This window comes from Triplophysa rosa, linkage group LG15 (assembly GCF_024868665.1).
Source record: "Triplophysa rosa linkage group LG15, Trosa_1v2, whole genome shotgun sequence".
Lineage (NCBI taxonomy): Eukaryota > Metazoa > Chordata > Actinopteri > Cypriniformes > Nemacheilidae > Triplophysa > Triplophysa rosa.
The window spans coordinates 962,711-983,325 of record NC_079904.1 but is presented as its reverse complement, the minus strand read 5'-3'; the positions used below and the strand labels follow the sequence as shown (position 1 = coordinate 983,325).

General features: G+C 38.4%; 4 protein-coding genes across 4 annotated transcripts in view; all 4 read right to left on the bottom strand.

The window, feature by feature from the left end:
• The window catches only part of disp1 (dispatched homolog 1 (Drosophila)), a 39,773-nt gene extending 29,882 nt beyond the window's left edge, over positions 1-9,891 (bottom strand). Inside the window, exon 1 of the mRNA XM_057352041.1 lies at positions 9,767-9,891. The gene's annotated coding sequence lies outside the window, so the exon portion shown is untranslated. The remainder of the gene's footprint in view (positions 1-9,766) is intronic.
• Positions 9,892-11,000: 1,109 nt separating this feature from the next.
• On the bottom strand, positions 11,001-12,776 carry LOC130565907 (uncharacterized). The gene is made up of 2 exons (XM_057353049.1): positions 12,509-12,776; positions 11,001-11,706 (listed from the first exon to the last, which is right to left on the bottom strand). The coding sequence occupies exons 1-2, from the start codon at positions 12,648-12,650 to the stop codon at positions 11,234-11,236; spliced, it is 615 nt and encodes a 204-aa protein (XP_057209032.1). The 5' UTR covers positions 12,651-12,776; the 3' UTR covers positions 11,001-11,233.
• Positions 12,777-13,024: 248 nt separating this feature from the next.
• LOC130565908 (protein FAM177B) lies at positions 13,025-16,663 on the bottom strand. Its single transcript, XM_057353050.1, has 4 exons — positions 16,417-16,663; positions 16,258-16,324; positions 15,757-15,851; positions 13,025-15,633 (listed from the first exon to the last, which is right to left on the bottom strand). Exons 1-4 carry the CDS (start codon positions 16,654-16,656, stop codon positions 15,490-15,492), a joined length of 546 nt encoding a protein of 181 aa, XP_057209033.1. The 5' UTR covers positions 16,657-16,663; the 3' UTR covers positions 13,025-15,489.
• A 405-nt stretch (positions 16,664-17,068) lies between these two features.
• Positions 17,069-20,615, bottom strand: part of brox (BRO1 domain and CAAX motif containing) — an 8,421-nt gene continuing 4,874 nt past the window's right edge. The window contains exons 9-13 of the mRNA XM_057353441.1: positions 20,083-20,168; positions 19,929-20,010; positions 19,639-19,789; positions 19,313-19,472; positions 17,069-18,573 (exon numbers count right to left, since the gene is read on the bottom strand). Of these exons, the coding sequence (XP_057209424.1) occupies positions 18,487-18,573; positions 19,313-19,472; positions 19,639-19,789; positions 19,929-20,010; positions 20,083-20,168 (566 nt within the window). The 3' untranslated portion in view covers positions 17,069-18,486. The remainder of the gene's footprint in view (positions 18,574-19,312; positions 19,473-19,638; positions 19,790-19,928; positions 20,011-20,082; positions 20,169-20,615) is intronic.

The following is a 20,615-nucleotide window of genomic DNA, read 5'->3' as shown; positions in this document are numbered from 1 at the left end:
AAATCTCACAGGAAGCCGCAGGATTTGAGGTCTCGACATGTCGGATGTGTTTGGTGATTTGGTAAAAACATGATACCAAATAATTCTCTGACAAATGCACAAAAGAGCCCTTGACACTGATTCACAAACACACTTCAGAATACTCTGATACTGTTGGGTAAAACACGGACACTTCTGCTAAACTTCACGAGCTCCAGGTACTGATGACAGTAACTCAGAATGAGGAATAACGTGCTCAAGCAGCTGCATGTGAGTGAACAAACAGCCTTTATTCACATCGGAACTGATTCACCTCATAAATTCCCTTCATTAGTACACAGTCACTCTAAATGACATTTAAAGTCAAACCTGGAGGAAGTCCGAGCAACAAAAGGTCAAATTTTTGTTCGCCAAAAGCAAAACTGAATCACTTTATTGAAATCAAGGTGAAGCTGTGAGCTAACGTCACGCTCGTGAAAACAAAGCCAACAATTCACGTCAAAGCGTTCAGATTGTGTGTTGTGTTATACAAGTTACTTGAAAAATAGGGATGTAACGATTCACCGTGATTATAATATGTGACGATTCAAGCCGGTTCAGATGTTGTTTGATTCGCAATACATGTTTTGAACAGCAGGGGCCGCTGTGTTTACTGCAAACTTGGAAAAACTGGACATGCTGATATTTCTGAAATGTAAAAAATCCAAGAAAAGCACAAAGTCTTAGATGGTTTATTTATTAAAGAGACTTTTGTGTTATTCATTTTTTATTTGATTGTGGAATTTGTTTTAAAATTGCAGTTTAGTTTTGTTATTTGACATAAAAAATATTTTTATTTTACAAAGAAATATGCAGCGTTTGAGAAATTATAAAAGGGCAGTTGTTCATTTCTAATTTGTCTCAACTCCTTTAGTAGAAATAAACGGTGAATGAATCGTATCGTGAGATCTGTATCGTGAATCGTTACATCCCTACTGAAAAATAAACTGATAGAAATTCTGGGTCATTAAGATTTGGTTTATTGAGAACCAGAACCCAAAAGGATATTAGGGTATCTTTATCTTGCAAAAACCTTTTTATTAACTTAAGGCAACATGAATAAAACAGACAGAAACATTAGCATCTGACATATTTTGTGGATTACAAATATAAACCAAGTTGGAAATTCTCCTTTCTTTCTTATGCTTGGATCAAGTCTGCTCATCTCATCTGCTTTCCTACAATCATCCAATCTGCACACAGCAATCCAGAACAGAGTCTTGTTAGTGAGCGGATGTGAATAGTGATTCAGCGTTCAGTGTGGTCTCACGGGACGATCGACACAAATGTCAGGCAAAGTGAGGTCAGTCTCGCCTCCGCTTGCCAAATATGAGCGCATCAGAGTGTTTGTTGAATCCTTAAAGAGCTTGTTGGATTCAAAAACTCTTTGTTAAAAAACAAGAAGACATGCAAGGACGTGCCATCAACATGCATACAAAGACCCATCCTCCAATTTAGCACAATAAACATCGTTTGATTTTAATTTGATTCTGAAAAATGTAGATAATGACAAACGTGACATGTGCAGTAGTGGCCAAAAGGGATGACTTGAGGTGTATTTGTACAATATTTGGTTTTGATGAAAAATATGAGGTGGTACAAAATGGGAAAAAAAACACCAAACTTTGAAGATATTTATAGGGCAAAATTATTTGGCATAAAAATGATTCAACACACACACACACACACACACTCGGGCGCACACACGCGTACGCGCACAGACGCTGAACTCTGTCCTGCATTCAGAAGCAAATGAACATTCATCATTCAACAATCCTTTACTTTTCTCCACAAACACAAAACATCTCAAATCCCCACCGGACGTTTCTGTAATTCATCTAAACAACTACAGCAAGCCGGAAGATTACAGCAGACTCCATCTTTCATTCATTCATTCTCTGGCACAACAGCTTTACATTCACTGAGGAAAACCACGAGGTGTGTTCAAGCACTCGCGCGAGCTTGTGTTTCTAGGGTGTTAGCATGTAAACGTGTGGTTGTTAGGGTACTTTGGCATTGCTACAGTAGGTGGTGGATTACAGGCTTGAGATGAAAAAAAATTCAACCATCAAGTCTTCATGATATTCTGGTCTAGTGAAAATCTCAAATCACTAAAACCCACATCCACCAGTATACCTTGTACAGTAAACTGTAGAAAAACTGTAGTGTTCTTAATATCATTAAAAATTCATGTATTTACTAGTTTTTCAGTTCATTATAAATAATACTACGGAATACCATAGTACACATACACTGTGCTGTCCTGCCCAAACCTCACATGTGACCCTGTGAATTTTTTAGAAATTGAGGTTTATACATAAACTGAATAAATCAGCTTTCTATTGATGCGTGTTTTGTTAAGATATGGACAATATTTGGCCGAGATACAACTATTAGAAAATCTGGCTGAGAGTGTAAAAAAATCGAAATATTGAGAAAATGGCCTTTAAAGTCGTCCAAATGAAGTCCTTAGCATTGCATATTACTCACAAAAATAAAGTTTTGATATATCTACGGTAGGAAATTGACAAAATATCTTCATGGAACATGATCTTGACTGGTTTGTCATCCAGGGTGACATGTCCAAATTTGCTGTTTTTCAGGACATGGAAAAATAAAACACTGTACTTTTTAAATGATTAAATACTGTGTTGTCAAAGTTGACGAGCATTTTTTAATACTTTTTATTGGTTAGATATTTGCAAAACCCAGTGACAAACATAAAGAGTGACAGATAATAATGATTTACGGAATCACGAAATATGGAGATACGAGGTTTCAGAAGGACAGCAGTGATATACAACAATATATTTTTCATGTGAGAATAAACCAGCACATCTCTGCTCGAAGCTGCATGACTTCAGTGTCATCTCATACAACATTTACCATGGTGTTATTCTAGTAAACGTGCGGTAGTAACCATGGTTTTTGGCAGATTGATGTTTTAACTATGGCAAATTGTAACACTTAAATGTTTTGACAAGTTTAACCTTTCTTTGCTTACTTTCTACTTGTACAGCGAAGTTAAACGGGACAGTGCGTTTCAATGTGACGGCCAAACATTTACTTCTGCTTGAATCAATAAAATACGTCTCTGGTCTCAATGTGAAAGCAGTCATAATGCCACTAACTACATCAGCGCCGTATTCTCAAAGCTTCTTAGAATCCTCTCAGAAAGCTCTTAATTTAGCTTAAAAACGTCTGCGTAGGAGTCTTCAGGACCAATCTGAGAGCAACTTTGAGCAAGGAAAAGACAAGCACTTTTATCTCAGTGAGGAGGCGGGGCTGACCCTGTTGCTATGTATGACACCGTCTTTTAAAGACTGTGATTGGTTGGTTGGCCAAGAAGAGGAAAAAAAGCCCTTTTAAGTATAAGGTTGTTAGTTTGAAATTGCACATTATTTTTTCTGTTTGACCGTACTCACGCGCACACATGCACTATAGATAGGCCTATACAGATATATTCCTTATTTTTTCCCATGGCAACGTATTTGATAGTGACACAATACGTTTCTGCTATAATTGTGTGTTTGTGTGATGAGGTTGTGACAGAACCAGATCATCTCTGCTGCAGAGCTGCATTTCTCCAGTCGGACAATATGTTCATGTAGAGATTTCTTCTATTTCTGCCACTATGATATTTCTGCGCTGTCTTGGAGATGTGAGCGTGTCTCTACTAGGATCAGTCACAAACATGAACCCTGCACGATCTAATGTGTTGTGTCTTTAATATTAACTCACTGGCATTCAATACAATTTTATAGCGCTTTTACAATTTGCATCGCTTCAAAGCAAACCAAACCCAAAACCAAGAAAAACTAAAGTTGAACACACAAAAAACATAAAAAATGCACAATCAGATAAACCTTAAAAGTAATATGGAAATTGTCATGCATTGCGACACATTTCTTCACACTTTTCGCGTTTCGTCCATTTTCTCTGCTGCTAAAGAAACTCTTAAGTCACTTAAATGTAGGGCTGAAACGATTCCTCGAGTAATTTGAATACAAAAAATCATCGAGGCAACAAGCCTCGTTTAATCCATTTAACTACAGTGCACACGGAGCACTGCGTTTCCCCACGGACCGTTATTACTGACGCACAGCCCGCTAAACTCTATTCATGTTACAGGGCTCTCAAGTCTCACGCATTCACCACGAGACACACGCATTTTAATCTGTTCACACGCTCACACGTGTTTCTCATGCTGATAAATAACTGATATCTTATTGAAATGGTGAACTTCTATTTTACTTAGTTTAAGTCTATTTTGCGAGTGAAACTTGTTTTCTGGCTGCATTGAGTCCATCAAACTAGATGCAGACTAGTGGACGCCGAATCCTGTTAGTTACACACGTCATCCTGTTCTGCGTGTCTGCGTGAATGAACCGCACAGTTTAACATGCTACACGCGTGATGCTCATGAATTTGTCTGCGTCTGCACTGAATGAGCACATGAACTTCATCTCCAGAGTTGCTCTGAGAGTTTATTTCAAACATGATACTGAGTGAAGCTAACGCACTAAAAAATAAGCGTCTTCCGACGACCTGCCAAAATAAAAGTCCGGTTAACTCTGTATGTTTATGTGGACAAATATATTACTATTTAATAGCTGAAGTTAGTTGTTTACCTTTGAAATTATTCTTTCTATTTTTATTCATGTTTCTTATTTATATATTTGTATTATGTTGCACTTTGAATGTAATATGGCAATGGAATGTACTAAATGGGTTTAGTTTTCACAGATATTAATGTATGCAATTTCAGCAATAAATATGTTAATTTTTCTAAAAAGGAAAAAAAGTAAAATTTTAAGAGACCTGTCTTATTTTCTCTTGTATATTTAGTATTGCTCTTTAATAAAGAAAAATTATTTATTATCCGATTAATCGATGGAAAATCTGTAGAATACTCGATTACTAAAATAATCGATAGCTGCAGCCCTACTTAAAAGTCTTCCTTGCTACTCCTAAAATTTTGAACCTTAAGAGCTCTTTTAGAGGTTAAGATGCTTTATGAAATACTTTTTTCTTTACTAGGATCTTTTCTGTAATTTCAAGGGGAAACGCCCAACATTTCCAAGAATTTTCTTAGAATTTTGTCACTAGGATTTTTCACGAATACGGGCCCTGATCTTCAAGATGACCAAGCAACGAACAGAACGCTGGACTGAAACCTCTTGAGCGAGACGTTTGGTTCATGTCCAGGCTTCAGTCTTCCCAGTCGTCTCTCTGGTTAACGTCAACATAATGAACTCCTCCATCCCTTCTGCAGGACGGCACAATGAAAGATTTACCGCATGAAACGCGCTCCCACCGCTGGACGATAAATATGACTCACATTTGCACATTTTATTGAATTCAGGGTGCAGACATGCGGACGCTGTAGCTCGACTCGGAGCAGCACCATCCGTCTTGAGCGCATGAGAATGTGATAAGCGCGAGCCGGTTGTGCAATGAGAATAATTATTAAAGCAACAGGTTGTTACTGTACATGACATTATTTCATTTCCAGAACCCAGCATCCGAAACGACTCCCGTTTACTTTAAACAAAAGTAAATAGAGTTTATCAGCAGCGCATGTTGAGGTCTTTATCATCTTTGGCATCTATTCTTAACGTCATTCCATCTGAAAGACATGTTTTCTTCCAGAGACAGACAGTAAGCTATTTTCACAGTAATGCGTCCTGACGTCTCTATCCACTGCCGTGACATTTTGGGGAAAGGAATAAAAAAGTGGAACTAACACACAACACCTGTTTCTTCTCAACATCCTCCATTATGTGAAGCGAACGCACGCTGACAGCTGCGCGGACTGACGGACGGAGACAGCCAGAGAACCGCCTGTAATATTTCACATGTGACTTTCGACGGCGTCACGTGCTATCCGGTTCTTCAGTCTACCACTCACGTCCTCTAGAAGACTAAAGAAAGAGACGCTTTCAATTACTGAAGCCAAAGAGCCTGTGACGGCGCCCATGTGATATACTACTGCCCATCATGTACCAGAGTACACTTCAAAGACAACTACACGTGGAGCAAGCTACAAAAAAAGTCCACTGAAATTAAACATGTCCATTCACACATGATAACATACAGTAAAATTCATATTAAATTGATGAAACGTATGGAGGAGTAAATGAATGTAGATTGTAGAGGTCAAATCATCTGGTTTAAGTAAATCTGATGAGAAATGATGAAGATCTTCAATAATATTATTGACTTTTGATTGACAGACTTGACAAATCTGAGCATCATTGACATCTCTTCTCAAACTCTGGTGACAGACACATTTGTCCGATTTCTGATTCTTTTCTCAAGAGAAATATCTGAGACGCAGACGAGATTTAATCAAGTTTCCATTTGCTCTCCATTTAATCTCACTGACGTCTGAGGAATATGAGATGTTTATGAGATCTCACCTGTGATTGTATTTCTCATGAGTATGTGACGCGGGTTACAATTACTATTCCACATCATTTCTCTGGTGTTATGAGTTTAGCAATGATCCATGAGATAGGTTGACTCGACTGCCAAATGAACTGAAATCTAACCCAAAAGAAAACTGTGACTAATCACTTATTTCCTTCTTTTCTTTGCTATTTAATTCTCAGTGTTTAGTTGTGTTCTAGGGGTGTAACGGTTCTCCACCAACGGTTCGGCACATCTTAAATCTGACGACGCATTTATAATATGGTTCGTTAGAAATTATACAGACTGACAAAGTTCAGCTAATGTATGTTTGTCGATGGATACACATTTAATACCTACAACAAATCAAATAACCTAGAGAAATTTCAATAGGATTGACGTCTGCTGTGATATGAGCAGTCATTTCATCACCCGGGTGTTGTGAGCGCGCGAGTGCAGGTGAGACCTGAGCAGCACATGTTGCTGTTTGAACGACACTCGTTCAAGCCTCGACCATTTAAACATTGAAGTGCCAGATGACGCAGAAGAAAACTTGAGAAGATCCGAAGCGCGCGCAAGAGAAGTCTCAGACATGATGAAGCAAATTTTGAGTTGTCTTTGAAGCGCTTAAACGGACAGATTCACACACGAAGTAGGTCAACATGCCCTTCTTGTCCAGTATCTTAACAAACATAGTAGTTATGTCTTAAGTGAACGGACGAAACAGACGAAAAACAGTATCAGTGTACTGGATGGGTTTCATTCCTCTTAAAGCGACAGCAGCATATATTAAAAGTCAAGGAAATCACTCACTGCTTGTGACTCAATAGCTTCTGTAACTTCAATTATGATTCATCTTTATTTCATTTGTACATATGCAATGTTATGTTTTATTTGATTACTTTAATCCATTTCTACCTTAAAAGGTATATATACAGTATCTTATTTTATTTTCTGCGTTGCTCTGCTGTGTTATTGGTGCTGTTACTTGTAGCTTGATTATTTGTTCTTATTTTTATTTGTCAGTAGTCCCTTTTCCCTGAACATAGCACAAACCGAACCGACTACTAATAATAATGTATTATTAATAATAATAATAATAATGTATTATTACTACTACTAATAATAATAATGTATTACTAATAATAATAATAATGCATTATTACTACTACTACTAATAATAATAATGTATCAATAATAATTGATTACCACTACTATTACTAATAATAATAATGTATTAATAAAAATAAAAATAATATATTAATAATAATGTATTACTACTAATAATAATAATGTATCATTACTACTACTAATAATAATAATGTATTATTACTACTAATAATAATAATGTATTATTAATAATTGATTACTACTACTACTACTACTAATAATGATGTATTAATAAAAATAAAAATAATATATTAATAATAATTTATTATTACTACTAATCATGTATTAATAATAACCTTTGCACAGGCAAGCACATTTTATTCTATAACTGATGCATTGAGAATCTATTGGCACAATTTGGCAGATTAATGCAAGTCAAATCCAGCTGTTCGAACAGAAGATCAGAGAAATGATGTAAAACCACAGCAGCATTCTGACGTCCTGAAACCTAACATGAGCATTCACACGCTGACGGATCTTGCTAACACAACCCTACATGCAATTTCACACACTCTCACGTCCAAACTGTGAAGCAGCACATACAGCTGTCACGTAAAGAGACGGTCACATGACCATCATGTCTGTTCAACCAAAACTAAAAATTCTGTCATCATTTATTCACTCTCAACAAAACTTGTACAAAAGAAGATATTTTGAGAAATGTCTCAGTGGTTTTCTGTTCGTACAATGGAGTTCAATGTTAGAGTTCACTTAACTTTATCTTCAGTTATGTCTGTCTCAGACTGCTTTCACAGCTTCTTATCATGAAGGCCAGAGTTAGCAGAACAACATCTGTTTTTCCCACTTTTTATTCCTTTTGGATGGTGCCGATCAGAGGGACACACGCTGTGCGAGCGGAAAGAGGAATCCAGCCAGTCACCGACCTGACAGGTCCAACAAAAAGTGGCTCAAGAGTATTAATCCAGATATTAGATTTCAGGCTCTTTGCGTTGGCTGCCAGCAGTCACTAAAATGTGGTTGTGTGATGTTCGGCTGTCATTGGTAAACTGGCACCATCTTGTGGATGAGTGACATTGTGGGTGAAGCAACAATATTTCAGTCCAGTCAATTTAGGGTGATGAATGAACTAATACTACATTATGTATATATTGTTTTTTGGCATTATAGTAATGAGAACTGGGAAAGCAAATGTCATGAATATTTTCTAATACATAAAAGCAAATGTATTTTAGCTGGAGAAAGAAACTAAATCTGTGCTTCAGAAAAAAAAGATTGTTTCCAATCTTCTATTGGAAACACGGCCTTTCAGCATCTACCTTCACATTTCTCAATGTCCTGAAATCACTGATAAAGTATTAAAGCAAACGACGTTACAGCTCTGAGCAAAGAAGATCTAAAGCACTCCTAAAGAACTCCTGAAGTTCTTCCCAGACACAATATATCTCTCTGAACCGACGCTTCAACATCAAGGCTAAAACATTTACAATCTGGGTCAGCAGCAGTCTGTCAAACAGCAACATATCAGACACAAGACTTCCAGAACTATTCCAGTCTTAGAACATTGAAACTATGAGATACATCAATGTCACAATTGTGTTTCTTTCACCACATTTCTTTGTCTTTCTAAAGGTCTAAATCAATGTAAATCAATGTAAACCTCCCCCACCCCGGAGAGAGAGAGAGAGAGAGAGAGAGAGAGAGAGAGAGAGAGAGAGTGAGAGAGAGAGAGAGAGAGAGAGACAGAGAGAGAGAGAGAGAGAGAGAGAGAGAGAGAGGGAGGGAGAGAGAGAGAGAGAGAGAGAGAGAGAGAGAGAGAGAGAGAGAGAGAGAGAGAGAGAGAGAGAGAGAGAGGCAGACACACACTGGTGACTGCGCAGACACATGCTGCCCTTCTGCATAACAATACTGCACACCGCATCCATCTGCACCAATGCAACTCAACACAATGATCTCATGCGATTCTGAGCACGCGAATACACAACACGGCTCGAGCGCGAAACAACTCAAGAAAACCTACAAAAAACAACACATCATGGAAACATCGCAAAGTTGTGCTCTAAGCACGCCAAACAAGTTTTATTTTCACCGCGACGCAGCGGACAAACGCGATGTGAAACAGTTCGCGGGCGCCATGCGTCATCGTGAGCGATACGTCATAAAGGATTAAAAGATACAAAGTAACCGAGGCGCGCCGAATGTATCTTACCTGAGTGCGAGTGTGAACGCGTCCCGGGAGCGAGCCTGCGGCGTGCGTTTAGCGTCTGCGCTTCAGATAATGTGAGATCATGGGATAGATGTGTGGGGTAGGTGGGCAGGAACTACAGGAAGTGAGGGGCAGATCCCGAGAAGACCTGCGCAGATCAGCCGGACACTGCATACTACCATGCTACTCCTACTATTTGTGTAGTATGGAATATGGATACTACATACATTCCATGGCATTATTGCACACTTCATGTACACTACACTGCTGGTGAAGTCTAGTTATGATGTTAATAAAACTGTTTTTATTTGTTAGTTAAAAGCTTTAGCTCTCGCAGTGTAAATGATACACACAGTTATACATTCACATGATCTACATCACTACAGTTTGTTGTACCCTTTATTCAGAACACCTACAGCATTACACTACAAATGCTCGTGTCCATTTGACGTCCTATAACCACAAGCAGATGATATTTCAAAGGTGTTATTAAGAGGGCGAGTAGTGTTTCTTCTTACCGCAAATGCTTTCCTGGTATATACACTATACACTCACTCACTCACTCATCTGAGTCATATTTTTTCTACATTTTAGAAAAATGGTAAACTTATCAAAACTGTGGAATGCCACAAAGGCAATTGTGAGGATTATGTTTCAACTAAAAAATCGAAACAATAAAATAACATTTAAAATGTTCTCTTGGCATCTTGTCATGCCACTTCTTGGGGTTTCACCCAGAGATCTTTTTTCACAATATTAAAGGAGTTCCCATCAATTCTGAGCTCTTATTGGCTGCTCATTTTCATTACTTTGTCATCCATTTCAAAGACATTATATTAGTTTATAATAAAAAAGTTTACATTTGCACAATATATTTTTTTATATTTTTGTCTATGAAACCAATGTCATACGTTCAAGCATACACTTTGCTATGAAAACGTTTTAAGACAATAAGAAACATTTTACTAAAGAGTGTTCGAAAACGTTTGACCCTAACTGATTTATTAGAGATATTTTTGCTTGGACCCTACAATTTTACCTGCCTTGATATCCCATCTCATTTATTTGATTAAATGAGCATTATTTCATCATTTATTCATCACTCATGTCATGACCTAAACCTGTACGAGTTTCTTCTTCTGCAGAACACAAAAGAAGATATTTTGAAGAATGTTGATCATCAAACAACACTGAAACCTATCGACTTCCATTGTATGAACACACAACCACTGAGACATTTCATGGGTTACTGAAGTCCAGCTTTATAAAGGCAAAATGGTTATAGTTGTGCTTCATAAACTCAGAAGTCCTTCTCAGAGTGAACATGTCTGTTTAATCATTGCAACTTTGATGAAGCGAACATCAAAGCCTACCAGCCTTGATACGATCTCTGTTACAAACGTTATAAAATCCAGCGGATAGAATTTTAATATCGATAAAAGATAGAAAAATATGAAGAAACTATAAACATCACTTGAACTCGGCCTCATACAACAGCTGGTGAATTTTTAACTTCACGGCGCTTTTCTTAGCGTAAGGCAGCCGTCTCAGGTACGGCAACAGGCTAAACAAAAACATCTCGTCCTCCAAGTCCTCCGTCCCCTCCATCGGCCACTTCCGCTTGCGTCCTGGTCCCTGCGAGCCAGATGCCGTGTAATGAGACGATCCGTCCAGCATCCCGTGATCTCCCTCAAAGTCCTGCAGGACGAAGGACGAGTTTCCGTCCGTCGTCCTCTCCTCCTCTTTGTCTTCATCATCTCGGTCTTCCTCGTGCTCGTCCGCCGCCAGCGATCTGGACTGAATGAAAGGCGTTAAGAACGACATCTGCCAACTGTACTTCCAGCTGCGGTGGGACGTGCCTGACGCTCGCCTGCGCTGCTCTGCACGTTTGTCTTTGATGAACATGTCCCGCAGACTCTTCCATCTCCTGCGGCAGTCCTCCTCTGTACAGACAAACGACAACAGATGGTTAAGATCTGCATGACATTCACTGACACGGTTTACAGAAATCCATCTGCAAATCAAAAACACAGTTGGTGAAGACACAAGAATAATACCTAAAAACATAAAAATACAATGAATGCAATAGAAAGAGTTTGCCACAATTCACGAAATCATCAAAAACGGGGCGAGAAAATTGGGATGTTCTGTTCTTACCGTGAAGTTTTCTTCTCTATATTTCATCAAAATTCAATGATAGACATCTCTTCACATCATTCATATTAAACCATAATCATACCTATATGGATATTTAAAACTACAAAGCAGCTGGCAATGCATTTAGGTAAACTATAAATCAAAAGTTTTGATTTGCATACAGAAATATATACATAAAGAGAATTTTTTACCATAATACAAAAGCTTATATTGCATAACCGAATTTGCTGCGTGACATCATTTATGTTACCCATCAAAATCAACCTCTGTAATCTTTGACATCACAAGCTCACTAACTTTTATGTGCAATCGAATCAAATCACACTTACTATCATCATAGTTGGGTGACTTGTGTCAGTAAATAAAGTTTGGATACCCCCAAAGTGTCCAATCTATCACATCGACCTCTAACGTAGCTTTAAAACTCAAAACTATGTTCCATCCAATTCAATTCGTAAGTGGAGAATATACGAACGACATTGAAAATCGTTCAATGTGGATTGATGTTAGCCTTCTCTGCAACAGGCTAACAGCAAACAGCTAGCACTTCTGTGAGTGACAAACACGCTTCGAAAGCTCGTCTCGTACCTGGTATTTCAACCTGTAAGCTCACGGCTCGCCATGCTTTGGCTTTTCTAGCAGAGTCTTTATAGGAATTTAATGTAGAATTGTACAACTCTGGATAGTCGGACACCGCCGCTATTAATCGCTCCTCCATTGTTACTAGCATTGGGCTGCAAACTGTGGCAGCTAACCTGACACGAGCGCATGCGCCGTTTCTCCAGTAGAGGGCGCGCGGTGGCTCAGAATCAGAATCAGAATCAGAAAGAGCTTTATTGGCAAGTGTGTTTGCACATACAAGGGATTTGTTTTGGTGACAGGAGCATCCAGAACACAGAAACAGCAACAACAGTACACAGAGACCATAACACAATAGAATACAGTACACAATGATTTAAATAAGGGCCTATGGGTATAAAAAAATTAAGAAATACAATACAATAAACATAAGATAAAGATATAGAGAGTGTAAAGCTGTGTATGTATGTAAATATGTACAAGTTAAAAATAAGAATAGACTATTGTAGTACAAGGTGTGTGCTATATACAGCAGAATGAATGAAATATAATTGACAGAAAAAGTCAATTATTAATCATTAATATTGCAGTTAATTATTATTGCACAGAGTTATTAATTGCACGGTGTGTAAAAACATTGAACTGTTGAAGAGGTAGATGTCCTGAGGGAAGAAGCTGTTTTTGTGTCTGGTTGTTTTGGTGCTCAGTGCTCTGCAGCATTGTGAAGAGATGATGGCTTGGATGTGAGAGGTCCAGGGTGATGTTCTGAGCCCTTGTCCTCACTCTGGATGTATAGAGTTCTTGGAGGGTGGGCAGGGGAGCACCAATGATCTTCTCAGCAGTCCCAACCGTCCTCTGTAGTCTTCTGATGTCTGACTTCGTGGCTGAGCCAAACCAGACAGTGATGGATGTGCAGAGGACAGACTCTATGACAGCTGAGTAAAACTATTTTAATAGAGTTTGTGGTCGGTTGAACTTCTTCAGCTGATGTAAGAAGCACAACCTCAGCTGGGCTTTTTTAGCAATGGAGCCAATGTGATTGTCCCACTTCAGGTCCTGAGAGATGGTGGTGCCCAGGAACCTGAATGACTCCACTGCTGCCACAGTGCTGTTCATGATGGTGAGAGGGGGGAGTGCAGGGGGGTTTCTCCTGAAGTCCACAATCGTCTCCACTGTTTTAAGTGTGTTCAGCTCCGAGTTGTTATGACTGCACCAGACAGCCAGCTGCTCAGCCTCCTGTCTGTACGCAGACTCATCACCATCCTGGATGAGGCCAATGAGTGTGGTGTCGTCTGCGAACTTCAGAAGTCTGACAGAAGGGTCCTGGGCAGTGCAGTCATTTGTGTACAGGGAGAAGAGCAGTGGGGAGAGAACGCACCCCTGGGGGGCGCCAGTGCTGATTGTGCGGGTGCTGGATGTGAGTTTCCCCATTCTCACTAACTGCTGCCTGTCTGTCAGAAAGCTGGTGATCCACTGACAGATAGGTAACAGCCAGGAACAGATAGCTGGGTTAACTTTGTCTGGAGCAGTGATGGGATGATGGTGTTGAAAGCGGAGCTGAAGTCCACAAACAGGATCCTCACATAGGTCCCTGGTCTATCCAGATGTTTCAGGACAAAATGCAGCCCCATGTTAACTGCATCCTCAACAGACCTGTTTGCTCTGTAGGCAAACTGCAGGGGGTCCAGTAAGGGTTCTGTGATGTCCTTCAGATAAGCCAGTACCAGTCTCTCGAATGACTTCATGACCACAGATGTGAGAGCGACGGGTCTGTAGTCATTCAGTCCTGTGATTTTGGGTTTCTTTGGGATGGGGATTGTGGTGGAGCGCTTGAAACAGGAAGGAACTGTGCACAGCTCCAGTGATCTATTGAAGATCTGTGAGAAGATGAAGGCCAGTTGAATAGCACAGCTTTTAAGACAGGCTGGGGAGATACCATCTGGGTATCTCCCCAGATATACTTAAAGTATATCTGGGGATTGTTTCTTAAAGACTCGGCACATGTCCTCTTCACTGATCTGAAGTGCAGGAGGTGGGGTGACTGAAGGTGATAGGTGTTGTGTAGAGAGAATGTCAGAGTTGGTGTGAGGTGTAAAGTTAGCATTTTCAAATCTGCAGTAAAAGTCATTCAGATCATTGACCAGGTGTTGATTGCCTGCCAAATTGGGGGATGGTGGCTTGTCGTTGGTGATGTCTTTAAGGCCTTTCCACACAGACGCAGGGTCGTTGGCTGAAAACCGGTTTTCCAATGACAATTTGTCCAAACGACAATCCCGGTCTAGTCGCATTCAAATCATTTGTTCAATAGAAATGACTCCGTTTTAAATGCATTCATTTGAACTGTTGTTTTCAGTCACACGAACAATTGCAAAAATATTTTTAGGCAAACATTTATAGCTGCGATTGTTCTGAGAAAAAAAAAACTTGGGAATCGCGTGACCACTCAAGTTCTTCGTCTTCTTGCAGTTTGATTTAATGTATGTAAAAAGAAAGATGACAGATTTGACTAAAAATACAACAACGATGCATTATATTCTACATGCTCTTTCATGATTGCTTAATAGTTACTGATAATAATATTAAATGAAGATGTTTATTATAGTAGCCTAACTGTAGTTGTATAGTTGTAGGTTCATTTAACCTTCCTATATTTAATAAAAAATGACTGCAGTCAGTTAATTCAGGAAAACTATACAACTACAGTTAGGCCTAGGCCTATACTATAATAAACATCTTTATTTAATACAATTATCAGTATTAAATATTAAGCAATCATATCAATATTAAACTCGTCTCATTCTATCTTCTCACACAAGAAAACAATTTTCACAAGGCTATATTTGAATAATATTCCATGGCCATTGAATCTACATTCATCAACAGTGTTGTGTTTTTTTTTAGTAATAAATACATTCTTAAATTTGTGATCAAAATTTGAATAAATATTTTCTTGGAGCAGTTCAGCTCTCGTGTTATTATCATTCATTAGTTTATCTCTCTGACGGTGTCTCCTTTAGTCTCTGTTGGTCTTTGAAGTCATTTGTGGATCCATACGGTTTGCTCACAGTCTGAGACAGATGACGTCTCTCCACACCACCGGCGCTCGTGGACACAATCTTTCCTCCTGTTTTATTCTGTACAAGAAAAATCCACAAACCCACATTTAACTATGAATGTTTTAATGATGTAATCACGTAAAACTAAAAAGGAGTTTTCATTAGTTTTAACTTAAGTAGGCTGGTTCATGAAGTTGATACCTGATGATGTCTGTGATGTTGATCAATGGCATACTGGTATTTAGCAGCATTCAGTCCCAGTAAAGCAGCGGTTTTCTCTCCAAAGAAATCACAAACTGCAGAGAAATGAAAACCTGACCGATTACTTTAATTAAATGAAGTATTTCTTACATAAAAATGAAGTGTTAAAATACCCACCCGAAAAACTCATCCTCATGCCAAACCAGATGTACAATGACGACTTGTTTTTATTTCAATATTCTTAAAAATATATATTTTATAGCCAATTAATAGATCTTCATTTACAGGACTCCAAAAGCGCATGCATCCATCATTAAAGTCATCCAAATGACTCCAGGGGGTTAATACATGCCTTCACGGTTGAAATGAACATCATCATTTTTTTCGGCTTATATGTTATATGTGACGAGAATGTTTTTATTTTTCATTGAACTTTTCCTTTGACATGCATGCAAAACACGACTTTGACATAAAAGCATTTTCCCGAGAATTCACTCTTACTTCTCAGTGACATCTTCAAAACCCGCGTCCCCCAAAACCGAGAATGTTCCTTCAATGACCAGTTGCCCTAAAAAGAAGAGTATCATATCCATAATATAAAAACTCAAGTAATGAAGGAACTGTAATGTCAGATGACAAACATCCGTCATGACTTCTGACCTGCTCAGAAACCCAGAATGTTTGATGAAGCTCATGCTCATCCTCCTCTTCTTCACTCTCTGTCAGAATCTCTCCACTAGAGAAATAAAGAACCTTCTTCTGCCGGGCTGTGACATCACAGTCCTGATCACCAGACGTTTGATTCATGAAGATAATCTCAATACTCTCATAAACACAAAACTTTTGTCTTCCTCTCTGCTTAAAAAAGTCAAACGTGAGCACAAGGGAAGACACTGTCATAAAAACCTTTGTGTGTTTACAAAGGGCAGGTGCTTAAACACACGTCACGCATCTGCAGAAGGTAAAGAAAGACTGCTGGATAGTCATAAAACATACTGATGCTAAAATATCTAAAACTTCATAATAATGTATACGGCGTTGCATCAGATAGAAAAGTATCAAAGCAAGCATCATTTATATCAATGTTATCATACAGCAGGTGTAAATTGTCCACTTGCTTAAAAGTGATCAAACGGTGTCATTCATGTAGCGTGGAGCGAGTTTTACTCTCAAGCTTACTAGAAATGTTACAATGTCTAACCAGAAATAAGATCAACATTAGCAATGCCATAGCAATAACTACAAACACACCTGAATATATAGTGTGTGTTACAGGTAGAGTTCCTACATATACAAAAAAAGGCAATGCAAACAGTGTTGACACACGTTTTAATCAGAAAAAAATGTAAATGTGACAGTAAACTACAGATTAAGGTCATAACGTGTGAGTATATTTGATAAATACATATCCATACTGCAGAGATTAGAGAAAAAATGAATGAATTATAAAAAACACAAATCCTGGAGTGCCATTTTAGACAGCTGAATAAAGTCTTGTTGTCTACAGAAGTGTGAGAAATAAATATAAAGCATTCTCCTTCAAGTGTCCCAGCTAAGAGCAGTCAGAACATATACAAAACTACACAATGAAAAATATAATGTGAATATTTCATGTTATTTCAAAACAAACAGATGTAGTGTCTGAATTGCAGCAGGGGCTGAAACTACCAATGACAAGCATTAACTGTTATAAAATGTTGTAAATCTAATTGAATTTCATCATTCAAGCATTTACATTCAGCATCATTACTTTTGTATCTCTGCTTATTTACTTGTCGTCTCTAACGTGAAAATAATAAACGACTAATATTAATTCTATACGACACAACACTTTTGAAGTATTTACAGCACAACCATCATAACAACCCTTCAATGTTTCAAGAAAAAGATTTTAAATATATACACACAAAAAAAGCTGACATTTAGAGATTTTTGATTGGATAACATCTTATAAGTTGGCGTTTCACTAAACATTACCAGGTGTCAAACACTGACATGTTTTGTGCATCGCAGGAGTCTGATCTCGGGTTATTCCCATGAGCTCCTCTGAGCACGACAAATCTGAATTTCATTGCATTCTGATGGAAATCTGCAGATTTTGTTCACAATACGCTTATTTCCAACGTCGCCGTATTCTAATAATATTATATAGTATTTTCAAAAGAGAATGACACTAATGCATTATCTGTTGCTGTATTTTGATAATAACTGCTTTTGTTCTACGAGTGAATGTCGCAAAGGATGTCCGGGTCACAAAAAGTCAACAGAAGCACATTACTGCATTCTCTTCATTACCGTCTCACAGGACTTTCCAGGAAATGTCTTTGTTAGATTCAACATGTAACCACATTTGTTTATCTTTGTTTGCTTCAGATCATATTAGTTTTACTATTGGCATTCAATACCATAAAATGTTGCTTTATGGACATCACATTAATGTAGTTCATTTACACTTACGGTAATAAACAAAAAACCTCAACATGATCTGTAGAACTCCACAGAAAGTGAATCAAGTGCAAATCAAATGAATTCAGGATTATTACGATCTGATTAGTGATTACTTCATTTTTTTACAACTGTTTTTATTGAACAGAGACTAACTATATATTTTTATAATGTTATGGATTTAAGTAGAATTACACTAGGACAGAGTAACTGTACTGAAGATTACTATAAAGGCAAAGGGATCAGACTTCCCTCGACATATCTTATACATGCACGTGTTGAAGTTTAGGAGATCACACAGCCCGTGTCTTTCTGTGGTTTGACATCCGGCTCTTTCACTGGTTTTATCTCCTCATCATGTTTGGCTTTAGCCTGGAAGTGAAAATCAAACAATTTAAGGGTCAAAAGGATGGTTGAGCCATCTGAGCCATGCATCAAAGGTTTATATAGTGCGGGATGACAATGGGCACTACAGATGCAGTATACATACAGAAATAATGTATTGATGGACTTGTTTTGACTTATTATTTGAACCCAGCTGTTAGGAGAAATGATTTAGTTGCATTATGTAATATATAGGAATGTAAGGATTCGCTCAGCTCACGATGCGATTCACGATACAGATCTCACGATAAGATTCCTTCACAGTTTATTTTTACAAAAGGAGTTGAGACAAATTAGAAATGAACGACTTCCCTTTTATTATTTCTCAAACGCTGCACATTTCTTTGTAAGATAAAAATATATTTTATGCCAAATAACAAAACTAAATTGCAATTTTAAAACCAATTCCAAATCAAAGTAAAAAATGAATAATACAAAATATATGCAAAAATATTTCTTGGATTATTTTGGTATATTTCAGAAACATCAGCATATCCACGTTTTCCAAGTTTGCAGTAAACACAGCAGCGGCCCCTGCTGTTCAAAGCATGTACTGCGATTCAAATAACCTCAACTCACGGTGAATCGTTACATCCCTAAATATAATAGCTACAATAATTCAACATCCCACAATACTATAGTTTTAAAATCTCTTTCAATCAGATCTGAGGACCAGAGGAAACTTCTGCGTGAATCTAAATCTTTTACGTGAAGGAAAAAGTTTGACCTTGTCGTCTTTAGGTCCTTTGGTGAGGTCAAAGGTGGCGTAGACTTCAGGTGTACACTGAGCGCTCAGTGCCGGGAGTTCAAATGGAGTCGGTTCAGCCAAACCATAACTGGCCTTTAACTCCAGAGCCGGAGCTTCTGCGGGGACTTTATGAAAGTAACTGTCGGAGAAATGAGATCTGTGTTTTCAGTTAAAAACAACTGGCTGATGATATGTACAGAGCGGATATAAACAGAGTCACGCCTCAACTTTAACAGCAGTCTCTGGGTCATTATCACTAAATAAAGCCCGATTGTGGTCTTTGGGCCTGATGTTTGTTGACTCACATGAAGCCGTTTTCTCTCTGGCATTTCTCCAGGGTGTTTTTGATCAGAGCTCCCAGCTTCAGGAAGAAAAGCTGCTCCGAGGGTTTGGCCGTGCTGCCCGGGCCTTTCGTCTGACGGTATTCCTTACACAACGCTTCCGCTCGGGAATAATCTGCCGGCAAGTCCATACAAACACATCATGAAAATGTTGCAGACAGGCTTTACTCAAACATTTTACAACAATAACCATGAACTCATTGTGCCACAATAATATCCAACAAAACATAATGTCTGTGTGAAACGTTGCGTACATTTCTCAGCCTCCTGCAGGGACCGGATGGCCTCTCCACACTTATCAGCAGCCAGAAGAGTCTGTCCATGATAGCAGTGCGCCTGTAAACAACATCAACAAACACTTTAGAAACATATCTCATGCCTTTATTTCCTAACATTAAAGAAACCCACATAAGCCATGTAGAAATCCTGTTTGAGCTGCAGGTATTTCCTCCATTTAGCGCTGCACTCAGGATCCAGCGTGTTCAAAGTGTGATCTGACAACAACACCAAACACACAATCCGTCAGTGACAAAGACAAACAAATGCGCTCTTTAATACGTATTGTTGTGTGACAGCGCTCAGGAATACTTTATTCTGATTGGTTGATCGCAGCTGGGACAAACAATTATTCACAAATGAAATACATGTTTTGAAATCCTATTCGTAGTGATTTATGATAACAGAAATGGTAATCACTCTCGCAAAAAACATGATTGCTAGACTTTTACTATAATAACATCGTGATGAGAGAATAGCTTTATAACTCTGACATCTCAAATCATAAGATTTACGGCCGATACTTTGATGCTCTTTCTACTTAAACAGTAAATAATATACACAAAAAAGAGAAGGGGCATCAAAGTAAGTTAATAAGTGGGGTTCTGAATCAGAGCCGTTGAGAGAGAGAGAGAGAGAGAGAGAGAGAGAGAGAGAGAGAGAGA